The sequence below is a fragment of the Porcisia hertigi genome, chromosome 36, assembly GCF_017918235.1.
Source record: "Porcisia hertigi strain C119 chromosome 36, whole genome shotgun sequence".
NCBI lineage: Eukaryota > Euglenozoa > Kinetoplastea > Trypanosomatida > Trypanosomatidae > Porcisia > Porcisia hertigi.
Genome location: NC_090595.1, coordinates 1,377,811 through 1,405,503, shown reverse-complemented (window position 1 = coordinate 1,405,503; position 27,693 = coordinate 1,377,811). Strand labels below are relative to the sequence as shown.

At 54.7% G+C, this 27,693-nt stretch overlaps 12 protein-coding genes across 12 annotated transcripts; all 12 read left to right on the top strand.

The window, feature by feature from the left end:
- Positions 1-437: 437 nt before the first annotated feature.
- Positions 438-3,476, top strand: JKF63_00354 (uncharacterized protein; the record flags this gene model as incomplete). Its single annotated transcript, XM_067896406.1, has 1 exon — positions 438-3,476. One exon carries the CDS (start codon positions 438-440, stop codon positions 3,474-3,476), a length of 3,039 nt encoding a protein of 1,012 aa, XP_067752563.1.
- Positions 3,477-5,955: 2,479 nt separating this feature from the next.
- JKF63_00353 (uncharacterized protein) lies at positions 5,956-6,558 on the top strand (the record flags this gene model as incomplete). Its single annotated transcript, XM_067896405.1, has 1 exon — positions 5,956-6,558. The coding sequence occupies one exon, from the start codon at positions 5,956-5,958 to the stop codon at positions 6,556-6,558; it is 603 nt and encodes a 200-aa protein (XP_067752562.1).
- Positions 6,559-8,138: 1,580 nt separating this feature from the next.
- Positions 8,139-8,999, top strand: JKF63_00352 (uncharacterized protein; the record flags this gene model as incomplete). Its single annotated transcript, XM_067896404.1, has 1 exon — positions 8,139-8,999. One exon carries the CDS (start codon positions 8,139-8,141, stop codon positions 8,997-8,999), a length of 861 nt encoding a protein of 286 aa, XP_067752561.1.
- Positions 9,000-9,879: 880 nt separating this feature from the next.
- On the top strand, positions 9,880-10,533 carry JKF63_00351 (uncharacterized protein; the record flags this gene model as incomplete). Its single annotated transcript, XM_067896403.1, has 1 exon — positions 9,880-10,533. One exon carries the CDS (start codon positions 9,880-9,882, stop codon positions 10,531-10,533), a length of 654 nt encoding a protein of 217 aa, XP_067752560.1.
- A 3,104-nt stretch (positions 10,534-13,637) lies between these two features.
- JKF63_00350 (uncharacterized protein) lies at positions 13,638-15,962 on the top strand (the record flags this gene model as incomplete). The annotated part of the gene is made up of 1 exon (XM_067896402.1): positions 13,638-15,962. One exon carries the CDS (start codon positions 13,638-13,640, stop codon positions 15,960-15,962), a length of 2,325 nt encoding a protein of 774 aa, XP_067752559.1.
- Positions 15,963-17,299: 1,337 nt separating this feature from the next.
- Positions 17,300-18,346, top strand: JKF63_00349 (uncharacterized protein; the record flags this gene model as incomplete). The annotated part of the gene is made up of 1 exon (XM_067896401.1): positions 17,300-18,346. One exon carries the CDS (start codon positions 17,300-17,302, stop codon positions 18,344-18,346), a length of 1,047 nt encoding a protein of 348 aa, XP_067752558.1.
- Positions 18,347-19,223: 877 nt separating this feature from the next.
- On the top strand, positions 19,224-20,144 carry JKF63_00348 (uncharacterized protein; the record flags this gene model as incomplete). The annotated part of the gene is made up of 1 exon (XM_067896400.1): positions 19,224-20,144. One exon carries the CDS (start codon positions 19,224-19,226, stop codon positions 20,142-20,144), a length of 921 nt encoding a protein of 306 aa, XP_067752557.1.
- Positions 20,145-20,904: 760 nt separating this feature from the next.
- On the top strand, positions 20,905-21,117 carry JKF63_00347 (uncharacterized protein; the record flags this gene model as incomplete). Its single annotated transcript, XM_067896399.1, has 1 exon — positions 20,905-21,117. The coding sequence occupies one exon, from the start codon at positions 20,905-20,907 to the stop codon at positions 21,115-21,117; it is 213 nt and encodes a 70-aa protein (XP_067752556.1).
- A 1,270-nt stretch (positions 21,118-22,387) lies between these two features.
- Positions 22,388-22,600, top strand: JKF63_00346 (uncharacterized protein; the record flags this gene model as incomplete). Its single annotated transcript, XM_067896398.1, has 1 exon — positions 22,388-22,600. The coding sequence occupies one exon, from the start codon at positions 22,388-22,390 to the stop codon at positions 22,598-22,600; it is 213 nt and encodes a 70-aa protein (XP_067752555.1).
- An 862-nt stretch (positions 22,601-23,462) lies between these two features.
- Positions 23,463-24,047, top strand: JKF63_00345 (uncharacterized protein; the record flags this gene model as incomplete). Its single annotated transcript, XM_067896397.1, has 1 exon — positions 23,463-24,047. The coding sequence occupies one exon, from the start codon at positions 23,463-23,465 to the stop codon at positions 24,045-24,047; it is 585 nt and encodes a 194-aa protein (XP_067752554.1).
- A 1,337-nt stretch (positions 24,048-25,384) lies between these two features.
- On the top strand, positions 25,385-25,693 carry JKF63_00344 (uncharacterized protein; the record flags this gene model as incomplete). Its single annotated transcript, XM_067896396.1, has 1 exon — positions 25,385-25,693. One exon carries the CDS (start codon positions 25,385-25,387, stop codon positions 25,691-25,693), a length of 309 nt encoding a protein of 102 aa, XP_067752553.1.
- A 1,247-nt stretch (positions 25,694-26,940) lies between these two features.
- On the top strand, positions 26,941-27,615 carry JKF63_00343 (uncharacterized protein; the record flags this gene model as incomplete). Its single annotated transcript, XM_067896395.1, has 1 exon — positions 26,941-27,615. The coding sequence occupies one exon, from the start codon at positions 26,941-26,943 to the stop codon at positions 27,613-27,615; it is 675 nt and encodes a 224-aa protein (XP_067752552.1).
- Positions 27,616-27,693: the final 78 nt, after the last annotated feature.

Sequence of the window (27,693 nt, the reverse complement as noted above, 5' to 3'; positions counted from 1 at the left end):
GTGAATGTAATTCTTGTTGACGGTGTTCTACTCACTCTTATTGGTCACAACTTGCAAAGCTTCGCACGCCTTTTCAAGGTCTCCTCCCCCTCCTCCCCCCCCCCCTCTCCCCCCGGCAACTCAGACACTTGTCCACTTCGGGTGTGATCTTTGAGGCAGAGTCAATCGACGTTCTTTACCATACGTGCTCAGCGCTGTTTAGCAGAGGTCGATCTCCACGTCCTTTTCTTTGTGAGAGGAGGAGCCCATAAAAGCAGCATCGCGTCAAATCCTCTGACGACGAGGACTCCGCCCCTCCGCGTGTGAAAGGGACCGAAGGACACCTGTGAAAAGAGGGGTAAAGCGGGGGTTGCTTGTCCCTCTCTCTGCGTATCCCAAACCCTTCGCATACACATACACATACTTGGCTCCGCGAGGAGGCGAGAAGTCGAGCAACCATGGTGCGTCGATTGATGCCTGTGCATGAGGTAGTGAGTCGCCTGTCTGCAGTGGCTCCCACGATGGCGGGGTCGCGCCTCTCTCATGCGGCTCTGGCCACGGGACGCCGTCATGCGGCGGAATCGGTGCCGGATCGGCAGCTGCTCTACGAGAACGATAGCTTCCTCAGCGGCAGCTCGGCCATGTACATGGACAATCTTTACCAGCAGTGGAAAAAGGATTCGTCTTCGGTGGACGCTTCGTGGGCGGAGCTCTTCTCTCGCAGTGACCTCAGCAACTACGACCATGCGCTCCTCAAGTCACCGATTTGCGTGCTGCCGACAGAGAGCAACGACGAGGCGGTGGTGAAGCAGTCTCTAGCTGACTGCGGCCGCCTCACCCGCATGATTCAAGCCTTCGAGGATCGTGGTCATTTGATGGCGCAGACAGATCCGCTGAACTACGTGGACACGGATGTCACCCAGCGCACGCCGTCGCGCCGCTATAAGGAGATGGTGCGACTCGACCTCGCATACTTCGGGTTTAGTGACAAGGATGTTGACCGTGTGGTGCGCGTCGGGTTTCAAAATGAGAAGGGCGGCGTGTATAACACCTCCTCGCCTCCGATGACGATTCGCCAACTGCACGAGCTCTTGACAGCGCGCTACTGCGGCCGTATTGGGTTCGAGATGGTTCACCTCACCGACGGCGATGCCAAGCGCTTTATTCGCAGCCAAATCGAGCTAGATGACGTCTGCAGTGTCCTGCAGCGCCCGATGAACAAAGAGGAACGGCTCCGCATCTGGGATACTGTTGCGTCGGCTGTGTTCTTCGAAGACTTCTTCAAGCGCAAGTACTCGACGCAGAAGCGCTTCGGCTCTGACGGAGCAGAAACAATGATTGTCGGTCTCCGCGCCTTGCTGGAGAAGTCTTCTGAGTTTGGCGTCCAGGCGATCAACCTCGGCATGGCGCATCGTGGTCGCCTAAACGTGCTGTACCATGTCATTGGCAAACCCTTCGAGGTTATCCTGAAGGAGTTTGTTGGGGTGACGGGACAGGAATTGCTTCCGTTCCAGATCCAGTCTGACGTAAAATATCACCTCGGCTGCCACTCAGAACTGAAGTTGCATTCTGGCAAGGTGATGGAGACGGAGATGCTGTGGAACCCATCCCACCTCGAGGCTGTGAACCCCTTCGTGCAGGGCTACACGCGGGCGATGCAGGTGTCCTTGGGTGAGAAGGGCCGTGAGAAGGTGCTGCCGATCGAAATCCACGGTGATGCGGCCTTCTCCGGCCAGGGCGTGGCCTTTGAGACGATGTGCATTAGCGAGGTCGGCGAACAGGACACGGGTGGCACGGTGCATGTGGTGTGTAACAACCAGATTGGCTTCACCACCGATCCCAAGTCAAGCCGTAGCAGCGCTTACTGTACTGATCTCGGTCGCGTGTACAACTGCCCCATCCTCCACGTCAACGGCGACTACCCCGAGGAGGTGGTTCGTGTGTTCGAGTTTGCAGCGGAATACCGCGCACGGTTCCACAAGTCTGTTGTGATTGACCTTGTGTGCTACCGCCGTTTCGGACACAACGAGAATGACGATCCGAGCATCACCCAGCCGCTCATGTACGAGCGTGTGCGGTCCATGTCGGATGTCTTTCGCCGCTACTCCGATTCCCTCATCGCTGAGGGCGTCTTGACGTCGCAGGAGTCGACGCAGAAGGCAATTGACGAGAAGGCGCGCTATGGCAGCTACCAGGACTCTGCCGCACAGGTGAATTACGCCGACTATCTGAAAAAGAGCATCCCTGCCAAGTGGAAGGACATGAAGTACTCTGACGAGCTCGGCAATGTCACCCAGCAGTCCACCGCCATAACCCAGGAGACCGTCGACAAGATTTTGAAGGCGCTCCAGACGTACCCGCAGGACTTCCAGATCCACCCAAAGCTGAAGACGGTGCTCGACCGCCGAGACGAGACTATCAAGACTGGCAAGGGCATTGAGTGGGGAACGGCCGAGGCATTGGCGCTCGGGTCGCTGCTTCTAGAGGGGCATCAGGTGCGTGTCACTGGAGAGGATGTCGAACGCGGCACGTTTGCGCAGCGCCACGCCGTTCTTCACGACCAGAAGAAGGTGGGCACGTACGTTCCTTTGGCGCACATCAGCGACACGCAGGGGAGGATGATCATCAACAACAGCCCGCTTAGCGAGTACGGCATGCTGGGTTACGCCGCTGGCTACTCGCTCTACGACCCCACCACGTTGGTCATTTGGGAAGCTCAGTACGGTGACTTTGCTAACGGCGCCGCCATTGTGTTCGATCAGTTCTTGAGCGCAGGAGAGTCCAAGTGGAACCAGCAGCAGTCGTGCGTAGTGACGCTGCCGCACGGGTATGACGGAAAGGGAGCTGAACACAGCAGCGGACGCCTTGAACGCTTCCTGCAGATGAGCAGCGAAGACGTGAAGACACCAGCTTACAGCAGGGAGGAGCGGGCCCACCGTGTTAACTGGGAGGTTGTGTACCCGAGCACGCCGGCCCAGTACTTCCACCTGCTGCGCCGCCACCAGAAGCGCAACTTCCGCAAACCGTTGATTATCTTTTTCTCCAAGCAGTACCTGCGCGCACCGAACGTCTCGTCATTGGAGGAGCTGACAAACGGGGAGTTCCAGCCTGTCATTCCAGATCCATTTGTGCCGGCCAGCCAAGCGCGTCGCCTCGTGCTGTGCACTGGCCAGATCTACCACTACTTGAACAAGTACCGACAGGCAAAGGGTGTGACGGATGTGGCGCTCGTGCGCGTAGAGGAGCTCTCACCATTCCCGGTAGCAGAGGTGCAACAGCTGCTTGCCGAGTATAGTGAAGCCGAGCTCATGTGGGCGCAGGAGGAGCCGAAGAACATGGGGTCCTGGGCACACGTCGAGCCGCGGATTGAGGAGTACACGAACGGCAAACGAGAGCTGCTCTATGCCGGTCGAATTATTACCGCGGCCCCGTCCACGGGGTACAAGAGCAAGCACGACAGAGAGCAGGAGATGATTTGCGAGACGGTCTTTCAGTGAGGTAGGGGCTCACGGCCTCTCTACCTTCTGCACGCAAGGCGGGTGTGATGACGTGTCGTCGCGTATCGTCAGCACGTGTGCGCTTCTCTCGCGAGTCCTTCGTTCCCTCCTCCCTTGTCTGCAAGGGCTTTCGTATTTTCTTCTCTCTGTTTCCCCCTTTCTTGTATCCGGCAAAAAAAGTAAAAAAAAATGGTGATTGTTTCTGGATAAGGTTATTGTATTGATGGGTCAAAGAGTAATGAGAAGATGCTGATTCTGAGGGAGTGAATGTGAGTGTGTCTACGGAGTGGGGTAACAGGAGGGAGGGAGGGAGGAGTGCATGTGCACGTTTGCGCTCCTCGCACGCCCACACCCGTGCGCACTTTTTCTCTCTCTGTGAACCGTTTGTCACGAAAATATTCCCAAACCGAACCGCTAATCGAAGAAGCCTTTTCTTTTTTCTTTGTTACGTTCCTTGAATGCGTGGGTGGGGTTCTCTCGTTTGCTTGTGAGAGAGTGAGAGGGAGTGTGTGTGTGTGTATTTGTATAATGATATGCCTCGTGTTGCATCGGCGCTCTGTTAAACTCCCCCCCTTCGCCTTTCCCTTCTCCCTCCCCCCTCTCCAAAAATGTTCATATATAAAAGGGGCGCGCTGGGCCGCCGCGATCCCCCATACGAGGTTTGAAGGAATTGTAAAGAAGCCTTACTTTCCAGTCTCCCCCAGTTTACGAGACTCGGGCGCTTTGGGTGGACAAAGATGCCTGTAATCTGTCTTGCGCTTTCCTTTATCGTTTCTGATGGGACCAGAGACGTAGTTGAACAATTCTGTCTATACCGCGCTTGTGGTGACAATGCAGGGAGTCTGCCGTGGTTCTTCGATACCGTTGTTAGTGGTTTGTGTTGGTGCGTAACTTTGCTGTTGATGTCCCAGCATAACTGATGGCAGTCCTGAATTACTGCCTTTTCTTTCAAATGTATGTTTGACACTGATTTCGTGAATGTTTGTCTTCTTCGTGTGCATGTGGTCGATGGCACTCTGCCCCCCCCCCCCCCCCATACACACACGCACACACATGATCCTCGCACTTTTCTTGGCCCCGTGATACCCCGTTTCATGCGCATACGGGTGGGGAGAGGGGATGTGATCAGCACCTCTAGCAGTGTGCCTTACCTATGGTTGTCATGCTTTTTTCTGGTGGTGGTGGTGGTGCCTGAGTGATTGCATCTCCTCCTTTTGGTGGGGAGGGGGAGGGGGGCTGCTGTTGCTGCTGCTGATATCCCCTTTCTCCACAACAGCATGCCCCACCCCCACCGGTCACGTTTCCCTACTGTCTCCCGTATTCGCTCTCGTCTATCATCTACACACCCAGGCACCGTTGGCATGATATGCTCCAAGAGTATCCGCAATACGTCAACACCCACACAGAAAAAAATGCTCGGTCAGGTGAAGCTGGCCGCACGGCACTTCCTGGCAGAGCTGCCTCGACATCTGCATCTCAGCGCCCCCCCCCCCTCCGCGACTCTCATTTCTTTCTCTACCACTTTCATGACACTGCCTGGTGCCGCACACAAGCGCCTTTCACAGCAGATGTGCTCTAAAGAAAGAGGGCTCCAAACTCCAGCAGCAGCGTGAGCGATTACGTCACGCTGTTGCACGAGTAGGACGTGGAGAGTCGGGAGGGCAAGCTCCACTTGGTTCAAATGCAGATGGTTGTTGTTTTCTTTGGCTCCACCTCCGATGGTCGTACGGCAACTCTGTAGTCTGGACAGCTGAGAAGCGCGTAGGGCCCCAATTTTTCTTTTTTATGTCACGGTGGTGCTTTCTGAACACCCCTTTTTTTTTTACCACCGCGTCTAAGCGCTGTTGAAATCAGGGGAGGGGGTGGGGCTACTTGGAGATGTAGGCTTGTTTTTTTTTTCGAGGTTCATTGCGTCTGCTGCGCCCTGCCTTCCAGCCAAATAGAAAAGAGGGTCCCCGTATCCCCTTTCGAATCATCGTGTCACTTTTTCTGTCTCGCCCTTTTCTCTCTCCTCTCTATGCCCCTCTTTCTACCTCTCTCTCTCTCTGCTCATACGATGATACGAAACTGTATGTGTGTGTGTGCTTCACGCGTATAGTACTGCATAGCACACACACACACACACACACAATCACACGAAGAAGCATCCATAGGGGATTCTCAACACCATAACAACAACAAACGACCACGTGCACCCATACAGAAGGAACACACAGGGATTAACGCGAGGTTCATCTCAGCAAAGACCGCCGCAGTCGATCTGAACCGCGTGTACATTGGCTGTTCTCCGAGTCCGTGTGTGCCAGTAAAGCCTCTGACGAAGAGAGCTGGGTCTCACTTCATTGCTTATTGCCTGAGACGGAGGCAGCTGCCGTGCACCAAAAAAGGCGGTGATATCTTCCTGTTTCTTTTTGGGCACCGATCGCTACTCGAGCTAAAAAACTCGCATAACACAAACACCGAAGGATTCAAAGGAGTCATGCTGCGCTTGTGTGCCCGACGCCTTGGAGGGGCAAAGTTCACGTCGCATGTGTACGAGCTGCGTACCTATGAGGTAGCACCTGAGAAGTATGACTCCTTTCACAATCTCTCCATGAAATGCATGCCGCAGCGACCATCGATTGGCAGCTGCCAGGGCTGCTGGACCGTTCAGCTTGGCGGTGTCAATCAGTTTATTCAGATTTGGGGCTACGAGAACCTCAAGCACCGCTACGACTGCTGCAAGCAACTGGAGCAGGATCATGAGTGGGTTCGCACATTCATGAAGCCGGCAGATGATATGATCATCTCCAAATCGAATACGCTCCTGCGCCTGATGTACCGCGAGGGGAATGCTAGCACTCAGAGCTATAAGTACCTCATGCAGGTCTCGCCGCATGAGGAAGTGGAACTCTCGGGACCGAGCGCCATTCTCGCGGCAACATTCCAGATTATCGTTGGTGAGGAAGAGGGCAAGTACATTCACCTCGTGAAGGGGCACAATCTAGATGATGTCATCCCAGTGGCGCCGACGCTGGGATGCTCTTCAAAGATCATGGGTCCAGTGCGGTGGTCATCCACCATGAGCTGCCTCTGGCGCTAAAGTTGTTTTTCCCTGTTCTGTCCTCTTACCTCATCTGCCATTTTCTTCTTTTTCAAAAACCTGACTTATGCAATGGCTGCGATGTGAGTGGTCTTTGCGGCGCCTTCAACCCGCCAGTGAGGCGGCCTCTCTCTCGCTTCACGTGTGTGTGTGTGTGTTGTTGTTGTTGTTCTCTGTGTGTGCCTGTGACCGTGGTTGCTCTTCTTGGGTCTTCACCTTCCAACTGGTCTCGTCCTTTCCTTACCCGCACCGTATGTTGTGCGCCGTTAATTATTTTTTCCCCTTTCCCGTTTTCATTCCCCATGAGCTCCTCGCTACCCCCCCCCCCCACACACACACACAGTTTTTTTTTCCAAGATGTTCTCACGTTTGACGAGGTGCGTCAGATTTTGTCGTCTCCCTCCTCCCCCCTCTCTTCTTACTCTGTCATGGAGAGTTACAAAGCAAAGCAGGAGTGACATACTAATATATATATATAGGAAGATGCACGGTCTGTGATGTGCGGGGGTAGCGCGTCTACATCTGCCATTTTCCGTCAAGCGACAAAATGCAAGAGTGTGGAGTGACTCACCTCGCTTCGCATGTGTGTGACTGCTTTTTTTGGGGGAGGGGGGGAGGCCCTCCCTTTCGTCAGACAAAGTCTCCGTCTTCAATCGACGTGAAGTTTTTGATTTTTTTGTTGTTGTCATCGTACCTTTCTCGCTTCCGAGACATGTCCAATGTTTTTTCTGGCCCCCCCCCCTCCTATGCAACAGGGGTTCAACTCAACGCGCGCGCACACGCACACCGTTTCCTGCCTGGCACAGCTCTCATTGCATCGAGCACAGAGACAGTAGGCCAACGCTGCGGCACTGCCGAAGAAATCATCTGTACCCGGATCCCCTACGTCAAGTGCAACCTACCCCACTTTGTACAAGTCACACCACAATCATTGCCACTATGTTAGCCTCTACACAGAGTGGCCTCGGGGCCTCCTCTCCTGTGAACACTCCAGTGCTGGGTGACATGTCCCCAAGCCATGCCGACACTTTTCTCAAATGAATGAAAGCATGCTCACCGTCACAGGTCGCTGCGGTGCGATCCCATCGGATTCATGGTCGCTGGCATCTGTGGCTACAAGCCCCACTAACCTTGCAAGGTCGCCTGTGTCTTACCCTATCACCACCACCAGTGGCTCGGCACGAAAATGGGGGAATAGGAGGCTACTTGGCTTCTCCACACCGTGAGCGTGAGTCCCCCCTTTGCCTACCCCGCGCTGGGATGTGCTCTCGTAATCAGCGGCGTGAGCTCTCTTCGCGCTTCGCTGATGTGATCCCCCCCCTCCCCCATTTCCGATTGGGCAGGGCGGGGCCCCCCTTTGTTGCAGGCCTTTTTTTTACCGATTTCCTCTCTTTTTTTTAATGTTTAGCTCTTCTCTCCTCCTTTTTTTTATTCTAGGGCACACAGGCCTCCTCGATCTTCGCACGCGTGCCTTTGAACACGACCCGTGCCGCCCGCGACCTGTACTCGCGCTGCCTTCTCTGCGGACCCTTCCCCTCTACCAGCGCCTCATCGAAGGTACCAGCGGAAGTGGGGCGCTAATGCGAAGTTCTCGCCTCTGGCGACTTCACGCGAAGAGTCGACCGATTTCCTTGGAGCGCATTTTTGTCATCAACCTCGACCGCCGCCCTGATCGGTGGGCAGCAATACAGACTATTTGTGCTCGCGCTGGTTTCCCAGCAGAGCGAACAGAGCGCTTCCCGGCTGTAGAGGGCTCCTGTGTAGATGTGGACCTCGCGCATCGCTGCGGGTTTGTGTCCGCGTTGGGTCTGAGTCGACTGAAGGAGCCCCAGGAGCACCACATATGGGGCATGGACTTGAACAAGGCAGCACTAGGGTGTGCGCTGAGTCACATACACCTTTGGGCACGTATAGCAGCTCTGGGTAGTGTGAGCAGCGTCTCCGCCGAGGCGACCGACGGAGCTCTTCCGCCCAAGCCGTGCTTTCTTGTGCTGGAAGACGACTCGACATTTGTGGATGGCGACAGCAGTGGCAGCGATTCACTTGGCGCGTCGTCATCAATTCCGTTCCTTGATCAGCTTCAGCGTCGTATGAGTAGGGTACCACGAGACTGGGAGCTTGTGTACGTGAGCGGTCTCGACACGGCACAGCAGTGCCCGCAAATGAGCGTAGCAGAAGGCGTGGCGCACGTCCCGCAGTACCATCGCACGACGAACGCCTACCTGGTCACCCCTCAAGGCGCACGTCGGCTACTTGCCACCTGCGTCCCCATCACATTTCAACTGGACACCGTCATGACAATGAACGTTGGCTACCCGCCCGGGGTGAGCCATGCCAAGGATATGAGGACGCTACCGTACGTGCTTGACCCAGTCTGCTACACTCTGCAACCACCCCTCATGCGGCAATCGGCTCAATTGGGCACCGACATTCAGCACTGAGGGAGACTTGGCCTCTCCTCCGAAACAGCTCTCCCTCTCCGTCCGTCCTCCTCCCCCCATGCACACACACACACACACACACACCTCGTTTCTGTGGTCCATGGACGTTGAAGCGAGAAGGGCAAAAAAGCAGCCGGGGACGCTGCACGGAATTCACCTCAACAGTCTCCAGGTTTATTCATTGGCGTTCCCATCTCCTTGGGAGATCCCATAGCAGACATGAGTTCTGCCTCTGTCTGTGTGTGTGTGTGTGTGTGTATGCGCGGGCCAACATGCGCGTTTTTTTTTTGCTGTTTTTGCACGTTGTCTTCTTCCCCGCTTTTCATGTTTGCACAGCTTCAGCGCTTGTCATCGAATCATTTGTTTTGAATGGTTCCTGCCCCTTCGGGTCGTCTTCCTGTGGCGCATATCGGGTGGTGGAGACTGGGATCTATTTTAGCCACGTGGGGACAGACGTGAGGAGCGGATTTATCGGGTACGGCCATTCCAAGAACCTCGGACCGCCACTGCCTCCAATTCATCCTCAAATAGATGAGAGAGACCCGTCATTGGTACGCAAGTCTCGTTGTATCGACAAAAAAGTGTCCCCCCCCCCTCCACTCGACATCGAGTCGTGGAGCCTGATAGCACAGCGAGCTAGTTGGCATCATTTGGGGGTTATCCTCCCTTTGAAAGAAAGCTCTCAAGTTTCGCCATCGACTGCCGCCCTTTTCCTGGGGATCCTGGCCCGATTTTTATCCCACTCACAGAGTGCGCCTACACTGACCCCCATCCTTTCTTCCCATCGACACCCTCCTCCATAACGAATAGTGCACACCCACCACCACCACCACCACCAACCATTCCACCCCTCCCCCCAAAAAAAAATATACGCATCACAATGCCCATCTTTGGAAACATTTTTCAGAAGACGACACCGGAAGAGGAGGTGCGCAAGTGGACACGGAATCTGCGGTCGGAGCAGCGCAAAATTGAGCTTCAAATAGCGAAAATCCGCCGTGAGGAAGCGAAGGTGAAGGTCTCAATGAAGCAGGCAGCAAAGCAGAACGACCCACTGGCTGTGCGAATGCTGGCGAAGGAAATGATCCGATCTCGAAAGTCAGTGAATCGAATGTACGCCTCCAAGGCGCAGATGAACTCGGTGGCGATGCAGTTGCAAAACCAACTGAGTCAAATGAAGATGTCTGGCGCGCTGGAGAAGAGTTGCGGGATAATGAAGGATATGAACAAGTTGGTCAGAGTGAGGGAAGTTCAGCAGTCCATGATGGCGATGAGCAGAGAAATGGCAAAAACGGGTATTATCGAGGATATTCTAAACGACACAGTTGATGATGCGCTGGATGATGACATTAGCGACACGGAGCTCGACGACGAAGTGAACAAGGTGGTCATGGAGGTGGTTCAGGGCCAGATGAATGGCGCACGTGTTGGTGCCTCTCGTATCCCGGAAAAGAAGCCGGTGCAGGAGGCGGTTGCAGAGGAGGAAGAGGACGAAGACCTCATGGGGAGGTTCAATGCGTTGCGCAACTCGTAAACAAAAGGATACGGGTTGTACGCGACAATGAGACACGGTGGGAACGGAGAGCACAGATTCACGGAAAGGATGCGTTAACACGACACACAGCGGCGTTGCTGGGCTCGACCGTGCATAGACGTGCTTCTATGCACCTCTCCGTTTGCTTGGCTGCTTTTCGGGCAGCGTGAACATCTGTCTCTTAAGCCAAGAGGGAAAACGGCTCCCAGCATCGCGTCACACCGTAGCGCGCTGCTATCCTCTTTCTTCCTGGCGGCCGCTCGCTCCCCCCTCTCCCCCCACCATCTCCCTCGCGCTCTTGCCTGTCACACAGGACCCTCCTCGTCACGTTTCATCCCTTGCTTTCTCCGCTTTACTCGCACGCCTCTCCGGGTAGTACATTGGGGCCCTTTTGTTTTGCACCACCTAAAACGCAACACCGTCGAAGAGCTCGACAAGTATGTACGCATACAAGTGCACGGCTCATTTGCTCTCTCATGCACAAACGGCTGGTGGGGTGTACCAAAGATAGGAAAGGGAGCTCCGGCTAGTATACCATCCCCTCCCCCCCCTCTTGTCTGATCTCCTACAAGACGCGCTGCGTGTTTGGCGCCAGAGGCGAACTGCGGTGGGCCGCATGGCCTCATTTGAGTGGGCTGCGCTCAGGATTGTTCTGCTCAGGGGGTGAAAACCGCTGGTAGTGGAATGGGGAGAAAATGAAAATATTTATAATTTCGCGTGAACTCCCCCCTTCCACCACGCACACACACACACACACGGCTGCTTTTTTTTTTGCGTTCAACCCATAACTTCGTTGCCCCCCTGGTTTTTCCTCCTCGTCTCCCTCCTTGGAGTCTTTTCGTGTGTTTCCATGTGCGGATGTGCGTGCTCTTCGGTTTCTCTCCTTTGCTATTTTTTTTTGTTGTTATTAGTGTTGCTGCTACTGTTGCTGTTGTTGTGGAGGCGGTGGTGGTGGCTGTGCTCGGTGTCTACTTTTTGCTGCTGCTGCTAATGCCGGCCGACTCGCTGCGCAATCCTCTATGGGGTGATTGCGGGAAGGGGGGATGTACAAACCTGTGTCCCGCTCCCCTGGTGTACGGTGGGCATAGACTCCTGACATCGGCGAACGGGTGGCGGAGGGGCACTGTGCTGAAAAGACTAGAAAGGATGATCAGGCTTGCAGCAGTTCACGGTGAATCGGGTTGGTAACTGAGCAACTATAGGCACTAACCTACTGCACGCGCGCGCGCGTGTTTGCTTTCCTGTAGTTCCTGCGTCACGGAGGAGTGTTAGAGACTTGGTGACCGCTCTGAGGCAGCCGGTCGGCATCCCTTAAGTCTGCGATACGCACGGTACATCTTGCAAATGCAAAGGAAGAATGCACTTGATGGCAATCGTTCCACATCAAGGGAGACAAGAAGATGCAGATCTTGCGAGGCGACGGGAGACCATCCATAGGAAGTCTCATATCTGCACCTGTCTCGTCTTCGTATCACCGCCAGGGTGAGCGACAATCACAACACAGAGAGCGGGTCATGTTCCATCTTGTGGGCCAGTGCGTCCTGTGGCATCGCCCGCCCCCCCGCCACTGATCCTCCTCCCCCCCCCCCCTCCAGAGAAGTAGTGGGGATGTGCGAGGAAGGCAAGAAGAGGTCCAAGCCAGTAGGTCCCGAGGTGCACATATGTTCATGGGTCTGAGGTCTGTGTTTTTCGTTGCCGCGTACGGCCATGTGGGTTGGTTCACCACAGAGAACCTCGTCATGACGACAGTGCGCCTCAAAAACACACTGTCTTGCAGGAGTGCAGGGACTTGGAGTAACCGAGCGTGAAACATGGGAACTCATTGAAGGTACGAGCACTCTGAAGGGCCTGACTTGGAGCTGTCCAACTTGTCACAGGAGCGCATCCGGTACCCACCTACGCCACCCGTTGCTCGTAGGACCGACATCACCACCTCCGCAACCGAGAACGATCCTGAGCGCAGCCCACTCAAATGAGGCCATGCGGCCCACCGCAGTTCGCCTCTGGCGCCAAACACGCAGCGCGTCTTGTAGGAACAGACAAGAGGGGGGGATGGTATACTAGCCGGAGCTCCCTTTCCTATCTTTGGTACAACCCACCAGCCGTTTGTGCATGAGAGAGCAAACGAGCCGTGCACTTGTATGCGTACATACTTGTCGAGCTCTTCGACGGTGTTGCGTTTTGTCTCGCGTGTGTCATGCAAGTACGGCTGCTTTCACTGGAGCCTGTGGAGCAGCACGAGCACGCGCGTGGGGGAGAGAAAATGTGGATTTGGGGCCTCGTTGGGTATCCTGTGCAGACACGCGCAAGCTAGTGCACAGGGAAGCGCAATGCGGCCTAGGGGGTTTCTTTTCTGAGCCGACGCCAACTGTCATACAGATCCACAGATTGCTCTTGAGTGTACTTTGATTGGAATGATTGTCAGCCAGGAGAAGGGGAGCGGTCAAGGTTTACATCTCGGCCGCAAGGCCTTTCCGCTACCCCTTTGTGGGTTTTGATGTTGTTTAGGTTTTGGCTTGAAAACGAGTGGCTGAAGTATCCTCATTGCTTCTCATCGAATCTACACACAACCCCCCCCCCCCCCCCACACACACACAACATACATCACACACCGAGGACTCATGGGTATGCATTGACATGCACCACCATATAAGCACGAAACGAAGCTCACTTGTGCTAATCTGCTGAAGAGGTTGCTGCACATGATGGTGATGGGCGGGGGTGGAGCGCGAACCCCTTCGGTGGCGTTAATCTTTTTTCTTTGGGGTGTTGTTGTTCTTTGACTTTCACCTCCCTGCCGCCTCTCATGTGTCGCGCACTATTTCCGATCCACCTGAACGTCTCTTCGCCCCACCTTCTCCCGCACCTATGCATCACTAAGTCTGTCACCCGTCGCGCTCTACCGTTCCATCCTATTTTACGGCCCTGCGTACGTCTACGTGCATGCTTGCATGGTCTACCGCAGCTGTGCCTGGCACTGCTACCTACCTAAAGCTGTACAGGTGCGGTTCACCCCCGCTCTACCCTCCTCTCGCAGGTACGAGCAGCAAACATACAAACCCAAAAGGATAAGAAAACGGAGGCAACTACGCTGTCCAGCAAATATGCCTGCCTCCATACCAGGCGAGGCGTCAGCCAGCGCGGTGACCACCACGCCAATCAACTGGGAGGCGCAATACGAGAGAGACTTTGACGCGCAGAAAAGCAGCGGTCCCATCGTGTTTACAGCTACGCAGCGTGAAAAAAACCGCGAACTCTTTATGCGGTTGCGTGACCTCCTCCCATTCAAAGATGTGTACAAGGTGAGCGACTGCGACCTCATGTATCGATTTCTGATTGGTAAGCACTGGAACGTCACCGCGGCGGAGAAGGGTTTGCGCAGGTATATAGAAATGCGTAAGTTGGATCATCTTGACAGCATCATTGGGGAGCAACTTCACCCCACCATTTGCTCGATACATTCACCCCTGCACAATAACGTGCCGTGCCCCATCTACGGAATCGACAAGGAAGGTTTCCCCGTGCTATGGCTTTCGCCGGACGCCAACAAGCTCTTTGCGGCTATGAAGATGTTCACCAATGACCAACTGCTACGCTATCAGCTCCGCTCGATGGAGATGTGTCGCTACGTCTGCCTCCAGCGGAAGGTGGACCGCTGCACGTGCGTGATTGATTTGGGGGGTGTCACCATGTCTGTCGTGAACAAGGCAACGCTGTCGTTTCTCAAGAGTGTCATGAATCTACTCCAGGTTGCCTACCCTGAGATCATGCGCCGTTTGCTGATCTTCAACACGGGGTGGGCCGTGTCGACCGCCTGGAAGGTGCTGCGGCCGTTGGTGGATGTGCGTGTGCAGGCCAAGATCAACTTCGAGAGCGGTCCTCCAACTCTTGGCGCGCTCCAGGAGCACATGACAGCCGATCAGGTGCACCCCTCGTTCGGTGGAACCGGTTCTACAAATGTGCTACAGCTGATCGTGGACGCTGAAGTGTACTCCATCCAGAGTGGTCTCAACAGTCAAGTTCACCCCGAGTCTGCCACCGCGGCTGCATCAGTCACTCTAGGGCCTTCCATGGAGGTGGACCAGAGCACGAGCCTGGTGAACCTGGAGACACTCACGATGTGTAGCGTCGACTCAGCGATAACGTCTGGCACTTCTTTCGAGACCATCAAAGACCACGAACTCTTCACATGGGGTAGTGAGGTTGAGAGGCGGAAACGGGTGGTTGTCGGCATGCCCGGTGCCGTAACTGCTTGGCTTGAGAAGACACACGCGGCCAACATCTCGCTCAGCCCCTCCCTCAGCCCCGATGAGTACACTGGCTGCGGGGAAGCGCCTATGACTCCCATCAACGACGGCATGGCAAAGTGCGCTGGACCTGGTTCTTCGCGCGAGTTGGTGCCGACTTATTCTGCAGCCGACGTGAGGCCGGCAGCTCAGCCGAAGGTGGGGTTACCGATGCTGACAATCTCGCTTACGTACTTGGCCGATGGTAGCATCGTTGGCTACTGTGGACCGCATTGGGTCGGTTGCTTCCGATATGGTTTACTGTACGCCCCTGCCATGAATGACGACGAATCCGTGTCTCGGCGGTTTCCCCCTCCCCTCTCGACCTCTCAGCAGTTTCCTGTCGACGATGGCTGCCCGAAATGTGGCATGGGAGTGAGAGCGGGTGAGCTGTTGAGTGAGGCTGGTCACATGATCCACGACCATCTCATTGTGTGTAATGCCCATCGCCGTGCTCGCTACCTGCTGCGCAAGAGCCGCCTCCGAACACGGCTGACTATTTACAACGTCGTCGGAGACGCCGCGATCCATACGGAAAAGAGCAAGCGGCACTATCTTGAAGGCCAGCGTACAAGACTCGGCGTGGTGGTCCCGCACCCTGACACCGCCAGTTGTGGTAGGAAGGAGGATTGGGTGTTGTACGGCGAGGGTGTGACGAAGCGCTTGTGGCCCAAATCTACACTGCCCTTTCCACTCTTCTCAAAGGCAACGCCGGTGGTGCCGACACAGCGGAGCAGCAGCGGTGCTCCACCAGAGAAGGCACGGAGTGACAGCCGGCGGGCGTCCTTGTTGACCTCCACGCACTTAGGCGGCTCCTCGTCGGCGAAGGGCAAATCGAGTGTACCCCGTTTTGAGGGATCAGTCAGCGGAGGCGTGCTGCCTCAAAGCCCTCATGCGCAGTCTCAAAGCGGCTGTGATATGGCGACGGACAACAGTGCACAGCTGCTCGCCGAGCGCAAAGGCCAAACTGTGAGCTTCTACAATCTCTTGGCCAGGCATTCGCCGTCTGATTTGTTCGCTCTGGCTGTCGCCGTCACACAGTTATGGAATAGAGAGACGGGCGGCTGCAAAGGCCAGAGGACAAGGCTCAGAGCTACAGGGATTTCCTCTGATGATGATGTCGTTACTCAGTCGATTTCCTGAAATCGTCAGCATCTCACACTGTGTGTGTGTGTGTGTGTGACATGATGACTGTCAGCTGTCGCAGCGAGCCAGTGGATGCAGCACACTGGTGGTGGTGGTGAGGAGGATGAGGCGGATGTTCCTGGGGGTGACATCGATAATCCTTTGTTCACCTGCGGTGAATGAAAAAGATATGGACCTTAGCGCAAATTTTTTTTTTCGTGTTTTTCTTTTCGCTTCTTCGTCTGCTCTTTGATTTCACTGTACCTCTTTGACTTAGCCTGCATGCAGGCGCAGGGGGGGGGGCGGGGACACATCACATTGACCCCTCCTCCCCTCCTCCTACTGTACACACAAACACTCTGGGAAAGGGGGGCTCTTTATATACACGCAAACACATGCCTGCTGCCCGAAAGTCTTAGTCCCCTCTCTCTCACCAAATCAAAAGTTTCTTCAAAGTATCAGCGCCGCCCCCCCTCCCCCCCACCCACCCTTCCTCCAAGCCGCAACTGAGGGTTATACCTAAGTGTCTTTTGGATGTTTCTCAACTGCACTTGTGGCTCTTTTTCCAATACCGTATCCTGTCCCAGAAGTTTGACTCTTCTCCCCCCTCTTCGTTGGTATGTGTCCACACACTTGCACATTGGACCTTTGCCAAGGTAGCGGCTCCCTCCGTTGCCGTTTCCTCCTCTCCTCCCCCCTGCTCTGCTCTGCCCCTCACCCTCCCCCATTTGTTCTTGAGCGAGGAGAGTCCACATATGCACCAGAGCAGCTTCAACAGAAGGCTGGTGAGCAAGAATGAGCATGTACGAGTAACACTCTTGTTTGTGTGCACACCTGCTTGGTGGGCCACTGTGGCACTCGGGCTGAATAGAGAGGGACGATCTCCTCACCCCACCGAAAAAAAGTATGTGTGTGTGTGTGTTTCTTTGAATCACCTTGCCGCCTACCGGCCTCGTTGCTCATCTTTCAACCCCTTTATCATCTCTACTGTGCGCCGCCATCTCGATTTATTCATGGGACACCACAAACCACCCCCACACTCTTCCCCCTTTTTTCTCGAGGCTGCTCTCTCTTCGTTTCTCTATCTGTGTTGTGCGGGCATGGGGGGCAGATAGGTGTATGCGCATGTGTCCGCTGCTGTCTACCACCTTCCCCCACCTCCTCTCCTTCTCAAGAGTTTTGTAGCGCGCGCGTCAGACGGGGTAGACACACTCATCGCCAAAGGAAGTAGTTTTGCTTTGCAGAAGAACCTCCTCTAACGTAGCGCCCGTGTGCGTGTGTGTGTGTGTGTGTGTGCTGCTTCGTCTTCCTAGCACACATTATAGCGGGTAGAGTAGAGTGCGCCCTGCGCATCAATGCTCCGCGATGAATTCCCACCAGAGAAGGAGCAGCAATCCCCTTCTTTATTCAGCCGACTTCTTCGAGGCATCGCCTTCTGCGAGCTCAACATCGTTCTGGAGGGCAAAACGCATGAGGACACGATCAAAGTAGCAGATATTTACGGCAATGTAAGTGAGCGCTTTCCACTCTACTCATGGAAGGAGCCCGTCAAGGGATGCGTGATGCTGACGCCGAACGGATCTTCCTACTCACATCAGGGTGTAGTGGTCGAGCTGATCGGTGTCGTCAGCACGTTTCGCGATGCCGAGTCGCGTGTTGTTTTCCTAAGGCAGGAACGCCAATTCGAGCCAGACACGCTGACACAGCCGACCCCGTTCGAGTTTGTTTTCTCCGCACCAAAGGAGCATGAGTCGTACCACGGCATCTACGCCAAGGTTGAGTACTTTGTACAAGCAACGGTGAAGCAGCGCATTAAGAGTCCGAGCGTGAAGGAGAAGGTTTGGGTGCACCGCGTCGACACGGAGCTGAGCGCCTCGCAACCTGATGCGTCAACGCGCATGAACTACTTCCGCGAGACGTGCTTCGGTTCGGAGTCTATTTCAATGAATGTCGGCGTGGCCAGCCTCCTTCACATTGAGTTTCTCTACGACAAGAAAATCTTCCACTTGACTGAAAGGGTTTTGGGCAAGGTTGCGTACAAGGTAGCAGACATGGAGATCTCGTATGGTGAGGTGGGGCTCGTGCGCAAAGAGTTTCTAGCGCCTGGTCAGCCAGGGGAAACGATGGAGTCGGAGACACTGCAGAAATTTGAGATCATGGATGGAACCCCCATCGTGGAAGAAGTGATTCCCATTCGTCTCTACCTCAAGTCGGTGCCACGCCTGACGCCGACGTACACGGTTGAGAAGATATTTAGCGTGCGTTACTTCCTCAACCTGGTGCTGGTGAGTCGAGAGGGAAAGCGGTACTTCAAGCATCAGGAGATCCAGTTGTACCGCCGCACGGGGCAGGAGCGACCAGTCACCTCTCTTACCTCGAGCTTAGCCGTGTCGTCTGTTTAACGGTTTGTTGGCACGAATGGTATCTGAGGCGCTTGATGCACACGTGTTTAGGTGTCATCCTTCAAGAGATGTATGTGTCGCGTGTTTTGCTGCTTCCATGGGGCTTTCCCTCCTCCCATGCGTCTCTAGCTCTCTCTCTCTGTTCTTTTTTTTTCTCTCTCTCTCTGTGTGTGTGTGTGTGTATGCGTAAGCTGCTCAGGTTATTATCGATTAATCGTGTCTGTACCTCCGTTGTTTGGGTGTATGTGCCGTTTGCTGTACGTTTTCTTTGTACTTTCAAGGGATTTCATGCTCTCTCTTTGTTTTTTTTTTCGCTCTTGCTCTTTCTGTGGGATTGTGTGTGTGTGTGTGTGTGTGGAGGAGGAGGGCTAGGAATCCCCCCCTTCCCTCATTTCCAGGCGTTCAACACTACTACCTCGCCCCCCCCCCCCGCCCCCTGATCCTCTCTTTCCGCAGTGTACGGCTTTTCCTTGACCGAGATGTACGCTTACTCTGCTTCTCTGTGATGTGCGTTGCAGCGCGGCAGAGACGGTCGACTCCGACAAGAAACCAGCTACAAACACGTACTGTCCCACACGCAGACAGCGGATGGTGGTGGTGGTGGTGCCTTGAGCTCCCCCTTGGCCAGTGTGGAACCGCTCTTCATTTCCCACGATCTTCTGCTCTGTGCTCGTGAATGCTTTTTTTTTGTTGTGGTTTGCTTGCACCCCCCCCCTCCCCCTCCCCCCCCTCCCCTCTCTACACCTCATATGGGCTCTTCAACGCCTCCCTCCCCTCCCCGAGTTGTATACGTAGCCGTGGTCAATCAAGAAGCGCAGGCCCTTGACGTAACTTGTCAAAGAAAGATCGCGTTTGACTTGCTCTACACATCAAAATAATGTTGCGCGGTAGTTGTGCTGCTCTTCTCTCCCTCGCTGTGGTTTTCCTCAGCCGCTATGTGTACCGCCGAGTCAGCCGACAGCGACTGCAAGCAGGCGCTGTAGCCCTCATCACCGGAGGTAACTCGGGACTGGGACTGGAGCTCGCTAAGATCTTCGCCCGTGCTCGGTGCGAGATTGTCCTGGTGGGCCGAAACGAAGCGGCTCTGAAGGCGGCGGCGCAGACGTGCCTGGAGGCCGGCGCACCGCGGGTGGAGTACATTCAAGCTGACATCAGTAGTGTGGAGGGCACTGAGCGCGTGCGCAGAGAGTACGCTCGCCTCTACAAGATCACAGGGGGCAGCGTGGCCCCGCCACTCAAGTACCTTGTACTAAACGCAGGGGCTGGTGCTATTGCACCCTTTACGACGGAGCCTGCCTTTCAACAAATATGCCACGACATGATGAACATCAACTACTTCGCGAATGTGCGCTTACTGCAGGTTTTCCTTCCGCAGCTCACACGAAACCACTCGTCGACCTCGCCCAGTCGCGTTGTAGTGATTTCCTCCCTGGCTGGCGTGCTGCCCTCTATCTTGAGGAGCGCCTACACGGCGTCAAAGCACGCCATACAGGGATTTATGAACGCGCTGCGTGGTGAAACAGAAGTGCGTATCGCCATTTGCTGCCCCGGATACGTAGATACAGACTTTCACAGTCGTGTACTCACAAACGACGGCAAGCCCCTCGGTGGCAATCAGCGTCGTGGCGTCTCACCTGCTGTGTGCGCTCGTCAATGCATGAATGGCGTCTTGTGCGACGATGCTGAGATCATCATGACGACTGCCGGGACCCTTGGCTATCACATGCGGCCCTTCCTGACGGGAATCGTCGACGCGATGGCAAAGCGCAAAAGTCTCAAGTCGCTGGAGCACCACTGATGTACGACGGGAGAGCAGTTACGCTCAGTCGTCCAAACGTTCGCGATCCCCGTGTGGTTGGGTTCGCGGTAGCTTTCGGGTGTGGTTGAAGGAAGTCTCGTCTCTCAATTGCATCGCGCTGGTGGAGCTGTCGCATCTCAATATTCCTTGGTTTCTCCCTCACTTGCCCTGACCTGACCTGATCCCCCCTCCCCTTACTCCCAGCCCGCACACACACACACACACACACACACGCTTTGTCTTGCAACTATCTCCCCCTTTTAAGCTTGACCCTGCATCGCGCATTCTCGTGGAATACGCTTACCGTGTGCTTCCCCTCCTCCTCTCCCTCCCTCCCTCCCTACGCGGTGTTTGTGGGCAACATTTGCCTTGGAGCTCGTGTTGTGTAATCGCCTCTCTATCCATACGAATGCAAACGAACAGGGGAGAGGGGTGGGGGGGGGAGGTCAACCACAGGAGTGGCCATGCACATGCGCAGCGCCAACTACCATGGGAGGGAACCACTTGATGTACTTCGTCGTCTGTGCTTCTCTTTATGCCAGAGCCGATGGAGGTAGAAGCTTTACACACACGCACACGCACACAAAAAGAAAAAAAAGATGCACGTATTTTTGCTCTACTTTTCCCCCTCCCCCACCTCCTCCCTCCCCCTGCTTGCTTTCGTCACCCTGTGACACACACGCGCGCACTGTGTATCCCATATGCTTCCCTTCCTCGGCTCGAACTCCAGCCACACACACGTTAGCATCAGCCTGTAGCCATGGCCAAGTCGAAGAACCACACTAACCACAACCAGTCGAAGAAGAACCACCGCAATGGGATCAAGGGCCCCATGCCCCTGTTTCTCCATAACTCCAAGCGTGGTAGCTGGCTCCCTGCGTTGGTGAACGCTCGCCGTGTGCGCAAGCACAACCAGAAGGCTGCGCTGAAGGCACGCCGCGAGCGCATCGCGGCGTTTGCCGCCAAGAACTAAGCGAGAGCCGAAGGGGCAAAGAAGTAAAGTGCTCACAGACTAACCTGCACGCCATGTCTTGTCCCCTCCTCTCCTTTTCTGTCGCCTCTCTTGCTTCTTGTTAGCTTGAGTATCTGAAACACAAGACGGGAAGGGGGTGGAAGGGTGAGCAGAGTAGGTACCGCGCATCCGATGACACCGCCGCACACGATCCTGTGTCTTGGGCTCATGTGCGTGCGTGTGTGCACCCCTGTCTCCTGGGTTGCCGCTCCGCAACCCCGTTATCCCTTTTGTTTTCGTCCTCAGGTGTTTTCGATCGCTCATTTGAGGCGAGGGAAGTGGTTCTATCTGTAACAGCAGCAGTAGCAGCGGCAGCAGCAGCAGCAAAAAGAAAACAAGGCGGGCTGGGGGGGAAGAGGGGATGGATGAGGAAGTGAATCCCTCCCCACCCCCAATCTGACGATTTTCCCCGATTGTTTTATCCGCTGCTGCTGCTGCTGCTGCTACTGCTGTCGGTGTTGTTGCACTCGGTGGTCATGTCTCACGCTGTGCGCCTGTGAGGCGGCGTTCTTTTTCTTTCCCCCCTTTTTTTGTGTGGTGGCTGTTTTAGTTCTTTCACGTGTGGGAATTGTACGAAACATGGAGCAAACGGAAGAAAAGCTCGCACACACGCACACACGCACACACACACCTGGCGTGGTGTATGTATATACGTACATACATGCGTATACATGGATATGTGCAGATACACATTTTGTGTGGATGTGTGCTTATGGCATTATATGGCTCTGCAGAGCGAATAGGCACTCTCCGCTTCCCCCCCCCCCCTCCGTGTGCGCAAGTCGTAAGGATATGCTTGTTTAGTTGGTCGAAGAAAAGCAAAGAGCCCACAAGTGCGTTCCGTGAGCCCTTTTCCCAGCCTCTGCTAGTGACCAGCTACTTTATGAGCCGACACGCTGTGTAATGCATACATGTTTGCGCACGCGAGTGTGTGTGTGTGTGTGGGGGGGGGTGAAGTCATGAAGGTATGCTCTGCCCATCTGCCGCCCTCGTTCTTTTATATTTTCTGCTCTAACGCACCTTTTCCCCTCTGCCCGTCGTCTGACCTCAACACCGGCATGTGCCACCTCCATTGCTGCACTTCATGAATCCTCCTCCTCCCCCCCCCCTCAACAACAACAATATATACACATATATATATATGCACACGCCATATATTTTTCCCAATCCCACCGACTGCTGCCCTTTGAATTTACAATGCCATAGCCTCTACGGATTTAGCTCATTCAAGATGGCCAAGTCGAAGAACCACACTAACCACAACCAGTCGAAGAAGAACCACCGCAATGGGATCAAGGGCCCCATGCCCCTGTTTCTCCATAACTCCAAGCGTGGTAGCTGGCTCCCTGCGTTGGTGAACGCTCGCCGTGTGCGCAAGCACAACCAGAAGGCTGCGCTGAAAGCTCGCCGCGAGCGCATCGCGGCGTTTGCCGCCAAGAACTAAGCGAGAGCCGTAACATGAACCCAAAGAGCTCTGCTTCTCCCCTCGCCCCCTTCCCTCTCTCTGTGTCAGTAAGTACTCCTGCGAGCTCGTGCAGATACAGCGGTGAGTAGTGTGGTCAGTGAATTCTCATGCGCGCGGGTGCCCCCCCCCTCCCCTCCCTCCCTTTCTTGAGCCAAATTTCGATTTAAATTCGATGTGCGTGAATAGAAAGTGTGCGGACTGTGTGTGTGTGTGCTTGCTCATGTGTTAGTGAGAGAGGCACTCGGTGCACTCGTGCAGGGGAAGTCTCTCTCTCTCTGGTTCGACGTCTTTCCGTACGATGTTATGTTTCGTTTTTCTTTTGCTCTTCTCTCGCTCATTTATTTTCGTTTTCCAGGCTGTGCGTTGCTTTGCCTTTCGCTTCCCATGCTCAGCGCCTAATTTCGAACATACTCACCCCCGCAAAGAAGAAAGAAAGAAGCGCTTGCGTATGCCTCCCGCCACGACACGTAGCAACAATGGCGCTGTGTGTGTGTGTGTGTGTGTGTGTGTGTGTATGCGCATGGCTTCGGGCACGGCTAGTAAACACCAGGGGATGGTGGTGGTGAAACATCTTCACATCTCCTTGATTTGGCGCGCCTCGCCTCGCCTCCGCTATCACGTCATCAGGAAGCCTGGTGGGTGAGGGCGAAAAGTTCTGTCGCTCTACCGCAACATCGCGTAGCTCAGTGCTTTTCACTCGCGCCCCTCCTTCGTTTTTCGCTTAGTAATCTTTACACGATTCATGGTCGGATCATATTCAAGCCCGCTTATGCTTCCTGTGCGACTCGCCACATCGCTTCTCGTCCTGCTTCTCTCAACCTTCCGACCTTGTGCTGACCTGATGTACACACACACACACACACACACTCGCGAAACGAACATTGCTTTTCTCGCGCATCATTTTTCTCTCCCCCCTCTCGTGCTCGTGCAGAGTAGTACATATCATCAGCACCGAAGGAACACATCTGGCACTGCCGTTCACAGAAACCGAGACGGGGAGCGAACGCATACAAAAATTATGTTTCGTCACTCCTCGTCCTTGATGCGACGCGCTGTTAGCGCTTTCCTCAAGGAGCCTGGCCAGGCCAAGCCCTTCCATGAGACATTGGCGGCTTCCAAAGCCGAGAACACGGACTTGGCCAGTATGCTCAGCTCCGATTTCTTGCTGTTACAATCAAAGCTAGTCAAATATCGCATAGCTCGCCTCGGGGAGGAGACTCAGTACGTTGTGAAGCACCCGTTCAGCTGTTTCCCATCAGCGGACATGATGCTTCTTCACCTCCTCGCACTACCTGGTGTTTTCTTTACAGCCATGTGCATCGGCCGTGGCTCTAGTCGCTCCCTCGTGAAGCCCCCGACTGCGAAGACGGCCCCGGCAGCTGCAGCAGACCAACAAAAGCAGAGCTTGCCTTCGAGCCAAGAGTAGCAGAGCGCTGCGCTTATAACCCAGAGTCCACCTCTTTAGCGGGCTCCCTCACAACTGAATACGGGAAAATAGGTTTCTTCCCTCTTTTTTCTTTCCGCGTGTTCACACATACTCTTCATCGCTCCGATTTTCATCTCTCTGTGCTCACGTACTCTCGCAGATGCAGTCGAAGATACAAACAGGGTAAGAAAAAAAAGCTGTGTGTGTGTGTGTGTGTGTGTGAAGTGAGGAGAGGCTCAGGATATGCGCCCCCCCCCCTCCTCCCCCTCTCGCTGGGACACAGGAGCCCAGAAAAAAGTTCTGGTGAGTATGTCTTCTTCGTGCGCCTCTGCGTGCCCGCGGTCTGGAGAAAAGGGGGGGGGTGGGGAGCGAAGCAAGGGAGCCTTGGCTCCCCGCCCACCTCCCCCCTCTTTTTCCCGCGTCCTCTGACCCCAAGACCAGAGCAGTGACAATCACGGAACGAGGGCAAGGCTTTAGACACCCCGAGTGCACCCTAAACGGTCGACCCCACTCCAAGTGCACTGAACGTGCAGACGAAGGATGAAGGTACTGATGCCGCCGCATCTGGTCTGTTCTGCGTCTTTCGTCTTTTCCCTCCACATACTATATTTCTAATTCCACCTCTACCGTCTCACCACAACTCGCGCCGCTTCTCGTCCCTCTTCAGGGACACGCATCCCGTGTCCAGCAGGGACACTGCGTCGATGCCGGTGGACCGTTCGTCGTCGACAACGGAAAGTAGTTGGCTGACTTTCGTTCTTTTATTTGTAGGGAATATATCTACGTTTCTAGCCAACCGAAGCAAAATCTCCTTCCCCCCCCCACCACCACCACCACCACCTCCAAATTAAAAGAGAGAGAAGGGTCAAGCCAAAGGAGTTGAACGGAATAGGATAGCCCCCCATTCCTCCCCCAACCCCGCTACGCCACGCTTGTATGTTTGGGAGGGGGGCAGCCGTTCGCATGTCGGAAGCGATTTTTTAATCCGCCTTGTGTAGTCGTCACACTCCTCTTGCTTTTTGTATACTTGATTCTATTCTGTGCTTGACTCGCCCCCTCTTTTTCATCATAGCCACGAGTATGGGTGGTTCACTCGCCAACCGACTTGACGGACCATTTAACTGACGGATAAAAGCGCCGCCTCCAAAACGTTAGTCCGGGTGCGAGAGATCTCCTCTCCTCCCCCGACCAACGGTGCAGGTGCCCAGCCTCTTGGCCGCGTGAGGCTCACCTTCCCCTACATCGCTGAATGCTAACGAAGCGAATAAACGAATACACCCACACGCACTTTTCACAATACAACGGCTGCCGCCACCGCCGCCAAAAGAGAGAGAGAGATGGGTCTCAAGCGACTTGCAAAAGCGGCCAAGATCACGAGTAAGCACATGCTCTCCCTGAACCGGCGGGAGCCCTACAAGCCTGTCACCAGTGACCGTGTGATGATTGAAAACCGTCGTCATCTCGATGCCTTCGAGGCTAAGAACGCTGAGGGAGTGGTCTTTGTGCCTGACACGGCGCTCCCGCCGTGGCAGAAGTCTATCGCCACAAACCTCAAACAGCAGGCGACACAACTGAACTTTCGCGGGTTTCGTGTGCGGGTGGCGGACAAGCAAGACGAGCCTGGATTCCCCACACACTTCCGGTGAAGGCAAGGGTGTGCAATCGTGGGAGAGAGGAGCAAAGCGGACATGACGATTACGGCGGCGCTAATCACTGGCCAGGTATCGTAGAGACATGGGCTGCAACTTTTCCTTCTACAGCCATATCTCGTACCCCCTTTTCTCTCTCTTGCCCTCCCTCCCCCTCACCATTTTTTGAGTGAGTGTGCTGCCGCATTGATACAGATAATCTGCTTTGGACAGTGCTGCTGTGATGGAGAGTGGCATTAGGGAACCCGTTATTGAAAGTAGAATATGTATATATGTACATATATGTATATATGTGTATATGTGTATATATTTTACTTCTTCAAGCAGGGAGAAATGCTAACAACAAACGATGAGGAGACAACGTTGGGTGCCTCTTGCTTCTCCCGGTCTTTTCTATGCGGAGACGAGCAGAGGTAAAGTTGTCAGCACCGTTAGATCAAGCAGGCACACAAGAGCTCGCAAGCGAAGACCAACCTGCTCGCTTATTCGCGTACAAAAATAAGATTGCTTGCCACAGATCTACCTTTTGATGTGCCACTTGCCCAGTGCGCTCCCTCCTAGTCACTGCCTCTGTACACTCACTCCTCCCCCCAACCCTTTCGACTCGTCCCTGCGTGATCCTCGGTGTTCCTCGGATAGGAATCCCCCCCTCTCTTTACGCGGTACCCCCTGCACCGATCTCTATCCTCGTTTATGGAAGCTGTGCTGAAGCACGACAGAAAGGCGTACACCAGCACCCCCGGCATCGTAACCGCTTGCATGTGCCCACTTTGCTCTCCCTTTCCCCTCCCCACTAACACACACACACACACCGCAATTGCTCCCATCAACTTCTGCCATCGTTTGCTGTTGATTTTCTTTTGGGGGAACTCTGGGGGTAGTGACACTCGCCTCCTCGTCGTCTGAGCGGTGGCGTTGTTTTTCCTTCCCTGGTTTTGCTGGGTAGGCTACAGAGGCGGGGGGACCATAGAGCCAAATAGAAAATTTTAGAAAGGAGGCCCTCCCTTCCCCCCTCCCCCTTCTCTCTCTCTCCCGCACCCCCCTCTACCGCATCAACAACGGTACCACCTCCCCCCTCCCTCCCTCCCTACCTCCCCTTGTTGTGCATCATTGCAAATCCGCACCTATAAGCATAGACACTCCACACACACACACACACACACACACACACACCAACTCGGAAAGGAAAGAGGGGAGTTTTGTCGGTGCTGTTTCTTGTCATCTTTCTAGTACCCGCAGTCTTCATGATGACGTCCCAACCCGGTGATGCGCTGGGCAAAATCGATTACTGGATACAGTATATTGATTGTGCCTTGAAGCACCCACGTCCGTTGCCGAGTGGTAAGCACGCCCATCGTCAGTCGCTAGAGACCATCCCGGAGGTGGCAGAGCTGTACCACTGCATCTACACGCTGTATAATGAAGAGGAGAGTTCTGTATGGTTTCGCGAGCCGGTCAACGCATTGTCGCAAGAAATCTTTACCTACTACGACGTGGTCAAGTCGCCCATGAGCCTTCGGCACATTCTCGACGGCATTGTCAAGGGTGACACCTATTCCACTGCCCTGCAGGTAATGGAAGACGTGGAGCTCATCTGGAAGAACTGTATCGCCTTCAACGGCGCTAACTCGCTCTTGGCCGCTGAGGCAAGCAAGTGCCGATCTGCGCTAGACCGAATCCGTCGTGCGTACCAGGACGATCAGCGCATCACCGTCGAGGAAGCTGAGCGGCTCTTTCGGGTTATTGAATCGATGCAGGAACAGCAGCTTATCGATAACATTGCCGAGTACCTGCGCCGTGACGACCCCACTTCGATTGACGAGACGGGGGCTGTAAACTTTGACATGCTAAAGCGGAAGCACTTCCGAAACCTAGAGCGCATCGTGGATAACTACTCCAAGTCTCGCACACGGAGCTAGGTTGCCAGCACCCTGCATGCGGTGTAATTTCCGAGCGCGTATAGGAATGAGAGAGAGAGCACACCTGCACCGGGGAGG